This window comes from Chiloscyllium plagiosum, chromosome 1 (assembly GCF_004010195.1).
Source record: "Chiloscyllium plagiosum isolate BGI_BamShark_2017 chromosome 1, ASM401019v2, whole genome shotgun sequence".
In the NCBI taxonomy this organism is placed as follows: Eukaryota; Metazoa; Chordata; class Chondrichthyes; order Orectolobiformes; family Hemiscylliidae; genus Chiloscyllium; species Chiloscyllium plagiosum.
In genome coordinates, this window is record NC_057710.1 from 85,551,559 (window position 1) to 85,563,764 (window position 12,206).

The following is a 12,206-nucleotide window of genomic DNA, read 5'->3' on the forward strand; positions in this document are numbered from 1 at the left end:
GGAATAGATAGAGTAGACAGTCAGAGACTTTTTCCCCGGGTACAATAGAGTGTTAAAAGGGGGCATAAATTTAAGGTGAAGGGTGGAAGGTATAAGGGGGATGTCAGGGGTAAGTTCTTTACCCAGAGAGTGGTGGGGACATGGAATGCGCTGCCTGTGGGAGTGGCAGAGTCAGAATCATTGGTGACCTTTAAGCGGCAATTGGATAGGTACATGAATAGGTGCTTAAGCTCGGACAAATGTTCGGCACAACATCGTGGGCCGAAGGGCCTGTTCTGTGCTGTATTGTTCTATGTTCTATGTTCTGCTGCCTTGGACCAGCATTGTATTTCTTTCTGTGAAGGATCTTCCTGTTTCAACTTGTAAGCTGGGAGAAGGAACATGGCATGGTGATCTAGTTTTCCAATTTGTAGACAGGAGTACTTGAATAATTTGGATTCAAGATGGCGTCAATACTGGGCAACCCCTTGTGAGCTCCCTACAGCAGATCTAACTCTGCTATTTCTTCTAACCATTCAACACTTTTTAAAAACCTAAATTCTAAGCCTGTAAATCTATTCTTGTAGCCACAGCGTTTAGTTGTCGGTCTAATGCAATTTCTGATTAATCTGACACTGGTATGAATGTCACTTGCCATTAATCAACTCAAGATTGAATATTGTTCAAGATTGAATATCGTGCATTTGGACATGCACTTCAGTTTCTAAGGAGTTGAGATTGCACAATGTTCAGCAACAATCCTCAGCAAATATGTTCATTTCTGTCCTTCTGATGGAAGAAGGGCCTTTGATGAAAGCTCAAGGTGGTTTGGGCCTAGAACCTCCCCTGAGAAACTCCTTCAATGATGTTCAGTGGCTAGGATCATTAACCATCTCATCCTTTGTTATATGACTCCACCCACAGGATTTTCTCGCTGATTTCCCATTGACTCTAATTTTGCTAGGGTTTCTTGATATGTATTCAGTTAAAGGCCGCCATGGAGTGAAGGGCAATCATCCTAATCTCTTGAGTACTGCCCTTTTGCCAATGTTGGGACCAAGGCTGCCAAGAGGTCAGGAGCTGAGTATTTTTGAGTAAGTGCTGCTTGATAGCACTGTTGACGACAGCTTCCATTAATTAACTTAACTTATTATTGAGAGTAGACTGATGGCGTGGTAATTGACTGTATTGAATTTGTCCTGTTGTTTGTGTACAGGACATACCAGGGCAAGTTTACATATTGTTGGACAACTGCCAGTGTTGTAACTGTACTGGAACAGCTTGGCTAAGGGCATAGCTAGCTCTGGAGCACGAGTCTTCTGTACTTTTGCTGAAATCTTGTCAGGGCCCGTAGCCTTTTCTGTTTCATTGCCTTCAGCTATTTCATGGTATCATGTGGAGTGTATCAAATTAACTGAAGGATGATGGGAACCTCAACTGGAAGTGGTACAGAACATACAATATCCCAGATACCTCCATCCTGGGTACGGTATGATTTTCAGGTTGTTGCTTGACTAATGTGTGGATAGCCTTTGCAATTTTGGTACAAGGTACCAGATGTTTATAAGGAGGACTTTGCAGGGTCAACAGGCCTGTATATATTGATGGTTATTTCCTGTGTTTTGTCTGTTCAGTTTAATCTGTTTCATCAGATTTTGTAACAGCTGTAAACAAGCGCTGGGCCATTAAGAGTCAGCCACATTGCATATTGGCCAGATTAGATGATAGATTTCTTTCCCTAAAAGGACATTAACAATTTACTACAATTGTCAGTGGTTTTGTGGTCACCAAATTCCAGACTATGTAGCAATAGAATTTGAATTTGTGTCTCCAAATTGGGTCTCTGCGTCACAAGTCATAGAGATGTATGCCTTCGGTCCAACTCATCCATGCCAACCAGATATCCTAACCTAATCTAATCCCATTTGCCAGCACTTGGCCGATATCCCTCTTAACCCTGCCTATTCATATACCTATCCAGACATGAGCCCAGTGACAATATCACCAGACTACTGCTTGCCCTAACTGAAATCAAAGAACAAGGCATACGATGACTTAAGAAAACAAAGAAGAAGCTGGCAGAATAACTATGGAAAATTAAGAAAGTGAAAAATCATTTAGCAATGTGAAGGGAAACAACAAAAGAAATATAAAGATAGGGCCACTGAGGGGCATACAGGATGAAATATTCAGTAATGGTAGAAATATTTTTTGAGTGAGTAATTGTGTCTTTCAAACTTTATTGTGTTTTTTTGAGAACTTAACCAAAAAGATTTGAGGGTAGGGAAATAGACATCTACACTGAAGTTAGGAAAGCCTTTGACAAGGTTCTCAGTATAGACTAATTAGTAATGTTAGATCGCATGGGATTCAGGGAGAGCTTGCCAATTGGATACAAAACTGGCTAGACAGTAGGAGACAGGGTGGTGGAGGGTTGTTTTTCAGACTGGAGGCCTGTGACCAGTGGTGTTCTGCAGGGATCAGTGCTGGGTCCATGTTTGTTACGAACGATTTGGATGAGAATGTAAGGGTACGGATGACACCAAAATTGCTGGGATAGTCGCTAGTGAAGAAAGTTATCTAAGAATACAAAGGGATCATGTAGCCTTTTCTGGAGCATTTTAGCACTGGGTTAAGCTCCTCCAACTCTGTCTCTGATATAGGCCTCTTGTGTCTGGAGTGTCTCAGAAGAAATTAATTCACTTCAGATGGCAAAGGCGTTGAGGTTGCAACATCCGCCATGTATCTTCGAAGCTTGACAGAGAGGCAGAACCCACGGGTCCCGGAACAGTCAGAAAGGCTGTCAAGGAATCAGCACTGTTTGCAAGTTTGCAGCTTTTGTATTGTCCACGTGCTTGTTGAGGACTGTCTTTATACATCACTGGACCTGACTTCGTGTCAACCATGTCACTCACCCATTTGGGGCTGTTCCCATGGTTCCAATACCAAACGTCCCCTGAAGTCTGTCTGCCTTAGTGGAGTCTTGTGTCTTGTATTGGAATTCCCGATGCTGTTACACATGCCTGAGCATATATACCTTGCAAAATCTGGAATTGCTTTCTGGTCAATAAGCAAGGTGGCCTTGGCTCCTTTTGTTAATCTCCAGACTTTCCTGAAAAAGTTTGGGTATTTAATTAGCAGACAATAATTTTCTAATTTCGAAACACTGAGCCAATCTAGGTGAATCTTTTCTCAACCTATTTTGCCCCATCAAGCTTAGGCCCAAGCCTTTTACTATAATCAGTGGTAACTGAAGCAGCTGCTTCTCATTGAGACCGGAACTGAAATTGTATCCTTAATCTCTGTAAGGCCTCAATATAGGGTCTTTAGTGTAGCCAAGGTCTGATGCAAACTTGTTTAGAGTCAAAAGCAAATTTTGTTAAAGACTGGTTCTGCAATCACTGAAATGTCCATCCCAGTATTGACCTCCATTAAAACTGGTTGATCCTTTTAACCAGATGTTTATTTTGGTTCAGATTTGGATGTTGCTAAGTGACTTAACTGTTCCAAACCAGATGTAGGTGTACTCCCCAGGTGTGCGCTCTCTTGGATACTCACCTGTAAGTTCTCTTAATCAACTTTTTAGGTCCAGTGGGACTCCTTTGCCTTGAGTCTGCATACTGGTAGCAACCACAATAGCTTGCTGAATGTCAGGATGCTGAAGAAAATTTTAACCGTATGGCTGAGGCTTGGCTTTGTTTTGGCATTTTGCTGTGGACTGACTTGCAGTTTCTCTGTTCAGGTGTATCTTGAGTGAGGCTGTGCAATTGCTTTCACTCAAATGGTGTTCCCCAAACTGTCAGGAGGATTATTCATTGCTTTTCATCTGCCCCAATGCCATTTGCCCACAAAAAATAATATTCTTTCCACATACTGGGCCCAGTCTTTGGCAGGATCAAACAAGTCAAGCTTCTCAAATACTGGCATGATGCCAGAAATGCTGACCCCCCAACTCAAAGATGACTGTTGCGAGCAAATTTATTCATGTGCCTTGACACTTATCCAGCTGCCTTAGAGCCAGCTCTCTGAGTGAACAATATGTCTAACACCCCTGGCTGACAGATAAGAACAGGACTCCCTGATTGGACCAGATTAACGGCCCCAATCAGGGAATTCCTATTCAATGGCAATGACCTGCCTGACCTTGTGACGATCGCCAGACCTCCCTGTTTTGTGTTCTGTACTCTAGCTGAAATACAGTGAACAGCTGCTGATAACCAAGAGAGTATTTCCCCATTCTGATTTCCTATCATGAGTCCATATGTATGAAAAAGAAGAAAATAAAATATGAGTTATAAATTCAAAATGTTGAACTTTTAATCACTGCATGTGATGAAATAATCTGTATTTTCTAAAGTGCATTGTCCAAATTGTGAAATCCATCTATATCATCATTTCTGATGTTTACTGTGATTTCAAGTTAGTCCTGGAGAAGCCTCCTTTTCTTCTGGAGAATCTATCTTACAACTAAGCCGTAGTTTAGGAATCCTAAGTTAAAGACATGGTGTAGCCTCTCCAAGATAATTCTGAATTCCTGTATTGTATGTAAAATAAGTAATGAAGAGACTGTTATTAATAGAAGTGTCACTTTCTGGCCAGTTGACCTAGACAGACTTCGATTAAGAGAACAGGCAGGTGATTTGCTGTTTTAAAACCACAATCTCGCTGGCATTTTTCCATGATCATCTGCTGAGTTATACAAATAATCAGGAGAACTTGCACAGACATAATTCTTGAGTTACTAAACTGAAAAGTACAAGAATAGTGAGATTCTGTTAGTTGAAGGATTGATGTTGGCCAATGTGCCATTACAACTCTCCTACTCTTTCAAATAATGTCATGATTTATGCCTACCTAAAGGGACCTGTGAATGAATTCCCTCATCCTGAATTGGCAGCTTGTGTGATGCTCAGAGAATGAACTTTCTGACTTGAACCCATCTGTTTCACTAATGTCCTTTTTAGGGGGGGGAAATCTGCCATCCTCACATGGCCTGGCCTACATGTGACTCCAGACCTATACAAATATGGTTTACTCTCAACTGTTGCGTTAGGAATGGGCAATAAATAGTGGCCTGGCCTGCGCCATCCATGTCTCATGGATGAATGTCCTCCATGGATGTGATTACTTACTTGCAGGACAGTGGGAGAGGGGAGATGGGCATCTGCCTCATCAGCCTGGACCAGGTGAAGGCCTTTCACAGGATATCACACTCCTGCATGAGTGACATACTGTCCAAATGGGCTTTGGGGAGAGAATCTGAATTGTATCCGACTGCTGTATACCAACATTGTTAGTGAATCTACAGTTGGGAATTGAAGTTTCCCAATCAGGTCTGGAGTCTGACAAGACTGCCCTCTTTCTCACCTGCCTTGTTTGTGTATTAAATAGAGTCAGTCGCTGAGTTCATCAGGAAGGATACAGGTCTGAAAGGGGTGTCTATTCCACACAATGGAGGCTTGTGGGTTGATGACATCACTGTTCTCTGCTCACATATACAGTCAGTGCACAGACTCATGAGCGTTTGTGACCAGTTCAACTTGGCATAGGGAGCCAAAGTAAGAGCGAGGCCATGTTCTTTGGGAGCTGCGCCAACCCATCCTTTATCCCCATCACAGTCCAGACAAGCTATCCAAAGGTTCTGGGAATATGGTTCAAAGGAGCTGGGGCACACACAAGAACTTGGAAGGAGCAAATTGACCAGGTGAGACAGACACTGGCAGATAGGAGCACCACTGTCTCTCCATTGCAGAGCAAAGTATGGTAATCAGATGTGAGGCACTCTGTTGTTGTACATGGTGCAGGTCTGGCCCATTCCCAGAACCTGTGCCTTTGTAGTCACCTGAGTCATCTTCCAGTTCATCTGGAGGTCAAACATGTACCTAATTCTGCCCTCTTCCTGATGGCCACCTTTGGTCTAGGCACAGCTTGATGCAGCCATGCCATGTATCGAGGTTCTACTTGTTGCCACTATTACGAAAAATGGCCTTGTTACCGCAGACCGCTCCAAGTAGTTGGACCTTTCTATATCACCTGTCCTTCATGGAAAAATTTGTAAAACAAAATAGACCTTTGATCACAAGTCCATTAGGAAGTGGTCAACACGTAGCGTCCTTGACCCCTTGCAGGGAAAAGGAGATTCTGCTCCCTCTTAGAAGCAGACTGACAAAGTTATTTCTGGTGATGAGGCATTTTTCCAACTTTCCAGCAAACACAAGACATAGCTTGGCTGATGGTGTGAAGAGCACTATTTGTCAAATCCTTCATGTATGCCCAGCCTCTCTGTGCCACCACATGCTGTCCTTGAAGTGACTGCAAGGGCAAGACACCGTCACACACCACCTTCTGGAATGTATCTTTGCAAAGGTCTGGAGAGAGTTGTAGTGGTTTTTGTAGAGGTTTTCCCCGAGCAACTCAGTGACGAAGGAATCTGTGCTCTATGGTCTATTCCCCAGAACGTACCAAGACAAACATTGACCGTGCCTGGAAGACCTGTCATCTGGGTGAAAGAAACTCTTCAGTCTGCCAAACCTGTTGGTCTTCCAGTGTAAAGAGTTGACCTTGAACAAGTGTTGCAGACATTTAAAATGCTTTAAGATGAATCCCCGGGACCTGAAAGTATATCCCAGGACTTTTTGGGAGGCTAGGGAGGAATTTGTACGGCCCCTAGCAGAGATATTTGTATAAGTGACAGCCATGGGTGAAGTGGCCAAAGATTAGAGGTTGGCTAATGTTGTGCCATCATTTAAAAGAGGCTTTAGATCAGATTCCCTACAGTATAGAAGCAGGCCCATCAGCCCAAAAGGTCCACACTGACCCTCCAAAGAGTAACCCACACAGGCCCACTCCACTACCCTATATTTAGCTCTGACTAATGCACCTAACACTATGGGCAATTTAGCATGGCCAATTCACCTGACCTGCATATCCTTTGGATTGTGGGAGGAAACCGGAGCACCCAGAGGAAACCGACACTGTAGGAAAATGCATGGAAACTACAGACCAGTATGCCTAATGTCTACGGTGGGTGAATTGTTATAGGGGATTCTGAGAGACAGGATCTATAGGAATTTGGGAAGGTATGGACTCATTTGGGATAGTCAACATGGCTATGTGTATGAATAATCGTGTCTTGCTAATTGATTTTTTTTTTGAAGGAGTGACCAACAAATTAGATGAGGACAGTACAGTAGATACCTGCATGGACTTTAGCAAGACTTTTGAGAAGGTACCACATGGCAGGTTGTTAAGTAGGGTTAAATCTCTCAGATTTGGGAAGAGCCAGCCAATTGGATTCAAAAGTAGCTTTTTGGTAGAAGACAGAGGGTGGTGGTAGTGTTGTTTTTCACACTGGAGGCCTGTAACCATCAGTGTGCCACAGGGGTCAGTGCTGGGTCTTTATTATTCGTCATTTATATCAATAATTTAGATGAGAATTTTGGAGGTATGGTTAGTAAGTTTGCAGATGACACCAAGATTGATGACATTGTGGATAGTGAAGAAGATTATCTGGGAATGTACCAAGATAGAGTCATAGAAATGTACAGCACGAAAACAGACCCTTCGGTCCAAATCGTTCATGCCGACCAAATATCCTAGTCCCACCTGTCAGCACCCGGCCCATATCCCTCCAAACCCTTCCTATTCATATACCCATCCAGATGATTTTTAAATGTTGCAATTGTACCAGCCTCCACCACTTCCTCTGGCAGCTCATTTTATACACTGAAAAAGTTGCCCTTTAGGTCTCTTTTATATTTTTCCCCTCTCACTCTAAACCTATGCCCTCTAATTCTGGGCTCTCCAATCCCAGGGAAAATACTTTGCCTATTGATCCTATCCATGCCCCTTATAATTTTGTAAACCTCTATAAGGTCACCCGACAGCCTCCGGCGCTCCAGGGAAAACATCCCCAGCCTGTTCAGCCTCTCCCTCTATAGCTCAAATCCTCCAAACTCGGCAACATCTTTGTAAATCTTTTCTGAACCCTTTCAAGTTTCACAACATCTTTCCGATAGGATGGAGACCAAAATTGCATGCAATATTCCAACAGTGGCCTAACCAATGTCCTGTACAGCCAAAACATGACTTCCCAACTCCTGTACTCAATACTCTGACCAATAAAGGAAAGCGTACCAAACGCCTTCTTCACTATCCTATCTATCTGTGATTCTACTTCCAAGGAGCTATGAATCTGCACTCCAATGTCTCTTTGTTCAGTAACACTCTCTAGGACCTTACCTTTAAGTGTATAAGTGCTGCTAAGATTTGCTTTCCCAAAATGCAGCACCTCGCATTTATCTGAATTAAACTCCATCTGCCATTCCTCAGCTCATTGGCCCATCTGACCAAGACCCTGTTGTAATCTGAGGTAACCTTCTTCGCTGTCCACTACACCTTCAATTTTGGTATAATCTGCAAATTTACTAACTATACCTGTTACATCCAAATCCAAATCATTTATATAAATGAGGAAAAGTAGTGGACCCAGCACCGTTCCTTGTGACACTCCACTGGTCACAGGCCTCCAGTCTGAAAACAACCCTCCACCACCACCCTCTGTCTTCTACCATTGAGCCAGTTCTGTATCCAAATGCTAATTCAACTGGACCAGTGAGCCGAAGAATGACAGGTGGAGATTAATTTAGATCAATGCAAGGTGTTGCATTTTGGCCGATCAAACCAGGGCAGAATGTAAAAATGAATTTTTTAAAAGTGAGACATGTACCCCTCAGCCAAGGCTGACTCCTTAACTAGGAGAAAGTGAGAACCGCAGACGCTGGAGCTCAGAGTCAAGAGTGTGGTGCTGGAAAAGCACAGCTGGTCAGGCAGCATCTGAGGAGCAGGAGAATCGACGTTTTGGGCATAAGCCCTTCATCAGGAATGAGGCTTGTCCATTCTTCCTTCCCAGCTATCTGCTCTATCTTCCTTTCTTGACCTATCACCTTCACTCCCCACCTTCATCTACCTATCACACTCTCTCAGCTACCTTCCCACTCCCCACCCCAGCCCACAAGCCTCATTCCTGATGAAGGGGTTATGCCCGAAACATCGATTCTCCTGTTCCTCAGATGCTGCCTGACCGGCTGTGCTTTTCCAGCACCACACACTCGACTCGGACTCCTTAAATAGTTGAAGAAGATTTTCATACGCTAGTACTTTTGTTTTAGCATTTGTCTGGAAAAGTTACTGATATTGACAGAGGTTTGTATGCTCTATCTTCCTAATTACTTTCATGTTTTCCATGTCTTTTTCCAGATTATTCAAGATATTCGGAATAGGACCATTCAGAATGTATGCAAACCCAAAACGATGCCGCATAATATTTTTGATTTAACATCACCTCAGCGACGGAATTTACTGAAACACATCCTGGTCAATGATAAATACAGATTCTTGTATTGTTATGTACCCAAAGTTGCATGTTCTAACTGGAAACGTGTTATTAAAGTTCTGAGTGGTGTGCTGGATAATGTCCATGTCCAGATAAAAATGGATCACAAAAATGACCTGGTCTTCCTTGGAGATTTAAAAAACAGTGAAATTAAATACAGATTGAGACATTATTATAAATTTTTGTTTGTTCGAGACCCAATGGAGCGATTGTTGTCAGCTTATAAAAACAAGTTTGGGGAAATTGAGGCATACCAGCGGAGATATGGAATGGAGATAGTGAGAAGGTATAGAAAACACGTGGGACAATCCAGGGGAGATGATGTTACTTTTACAGAATTTCTTCAGTACTTGGTGGATGAAGATGTAGAATCAATGAATGAACATTGGATGCCTGTTTACAATCTATGCCAGCCATGTGCTGTGACATATGACTACATTGGTTCTTATGAACGATTGCAAAGTGATGCGCACCATGTACTTCGAAGTATTGGAGCCCCACTTCATGTGGAATTCCCTCAAAGGCAAGCATGGTATAAACCCATCACTAAAGAGACCATACATTACTACCTGTGTAAAGTGCCACAAGAACTTCTCAATGAACTTTTGCCAAAGTATATTCTAGACTTTTCACTTTATGCATACCCTCTCCCAAACGTTACAAGTGAATATTGCAGACATTGAAGGGCCAAGATGTGTTGGTAGAAACCCTTCTCTATTTATATTCTAAATGGTAAATATGGAGTTGTTAGTATTACACCAAGGTTATAACATTATTTTTGTGTGATGTCATTATATACCTGTACAGCACTAGGATTGTTACCTTCCTAAAGGAATGGTGGTTCTTTGCCGCTAATCCCTCCCTCATCTTGAGTTTAGCCATCATCAGTTAGTTTTCAGAAGTGAACATTAAATTATTGTCCAAGACCAATATTATTGGCACTAAGCTTCAACTACATTTCCCTCTATTTTTTCATCAGTAGAATATTCTGCAGTTTCTTGCCCACTTATTAATGATTACCATTGGAATAGTACTTATTATAATTTAGTGATGTTTATCATTCAATTCCATCTCATGTCAAAGAAAATCTGAGCAGAATAGCAACACAGTGAATCTTACTAGAGTGTAAACATATTTTTCCAGATTCAGATCTTTTGCTGTCTTTTAAATCTCATTTTCTTATTTAAGAAAAAGAGCAGGTCTCAAATCCTGAATCATTGATAATTCTCGAGTCTGGTTTTTAATTGTGCCACAGTAGCAAAAGCCTTAACAATGCAATCGAGAATTAGCTGTATTTGACCAGGCCCTGTGTTGCTTTTTGTTTATTCTCCCCACTATAATGAAGAGATTGAGTGGAGCAGAATATGCTTTTTTTAAATGAGCTTCTATAGGTTGGTGGTGGAAAATCAGTTGTATTTATATATTCCAAAAGCTGATATCAGTTGAGCGGAATACAAGGTATTGGGAGCAAGTTGGGCTGATAATAGTTCAGTTTTTTTAAAAGGGTCTATTTTTTATGAAGATATTACAAATGAAATAAAATATTACCACTTAAAATGAGTTTGTTTTCTTTTATTTGCTAAAAGTGTGAGTTGCAATTTGTTACATATGTTTAATGCCTATTTTAAAATGTCTGTTTTGACAATGATTTGATGTTGGTCTCCTCATTACAGACATTTCTTGTAATCCTTTCAGAATACTACCAAGAAAGTGGGGGTATTCATTTTTACAATGACAATTGAAAAGTAGAGATGTTAACTTTAGGAATTTTGATTAGACCATAGTTGAGAGTATTGTGAACAGTTCTGGTCTCTTTAGAAAAGAAAAGAACATGGAGGCAATGGGGAAAAGTGTCATGAGCTTTGTATGTAAACAGTGATCATTTTCAAAATGAGCCTTATTAAAGAAGCTGGACTGAAAAGGATTTTACTATGCCTTGGAATTTAAGTTAACAGTTTAATGAGTGCTTTGGCTGATCCCGTACTTACAGAAAGTCAATAACTTTGGAGAAAAGGCAAGCAAAGCTTTTAGGGAGAGGAGGTGAAACTTATAACTGTTAATTGCTGGATAACCTGAAAATAAACTATGGGGTGGGTCCATGTTTGTGGTTGCCTTGCAACCTTTCTCGGATTTAAGTCGATGAAAACACAAAACTAAGTGGTCAGTAAGGAAGATAGGTTAGATACAACAATAATCTCTTTTCTCAGCTGTCAAATTAAAGCTACGATTACTATGTAAACCATGAAAAGCAGAACTGTGACTACTTCCCAAAAACTCAGATCCAGCTTGGTTTCAATCTGAATTGAAGATCTTTTATCATTCTATCACTTTGAGCAATTTGTTTTCATCAAAAAAAACCAAGTGGACTGTTAGAAATCATCAAATTCTATCCTATCCTTTGTTTTCAAATCCTCAATGATCAGTGTTTTTTTTTTCTCTTAGCTCCTCCACTTGAAATAGAGAAATATTATGTATAAATGTCACACTGTACCAATTATAAAACATGGCAATCTGTAGCAATGTTATTGGATATGAAGGTCATAAGATATAGGGGCTGAATAAGGTAATTTGGCCCATTGAGAATGCTCAGCCATTCCATCATGGCTGATATGTTTCTCAACCCCATTGTCCTGTCTTCTTCCCATAACCTTTGATCCCCTTGACAATCAAGAACCTATCTATCTCTGTCTTAAAGACACTCAATGACTAGGCCTCCATAGCCTTCTGTGGCAATGAGTTTCATATTTTCATCACCATCTGGCTATAGAAATTCCTCCTCATCTCAGTTCTAAAGGGTTGTTGTTTCACTCTGTGGTTGTGACCTCAAGGTGTA

The 12,206-nt window shown here is 41.4% G+C and overlaps 1 protein-coding gene across 1 annotated transcript in view; it reads left to right on the top strand.

Annotated features, from left to right (window-relative positions):
- Window positions 1–10,926, top strand: part of chst14 (carbohydrate (N-acetylgalactosamine 4-0) sulfotransferase 14) — a 14,427-nt gene extending 3,501 nt beyond the window's left edge. Inside the window, exon 2 of the mRNA XM_043690547.1 lies at window positions 9,238–10,926. Coding sequence (XP_043546482.1) covers window positions 9,238–10,056 — 819 coding nt within the window. The 3' untranslated portion in view covers window positions 10,057–10,926. The remainder of the gene's footprint in view (window positions 1–9,237) is intronic.
- Window positions 10,927–12,206: the final 1,280 nt, after the last annotated feature.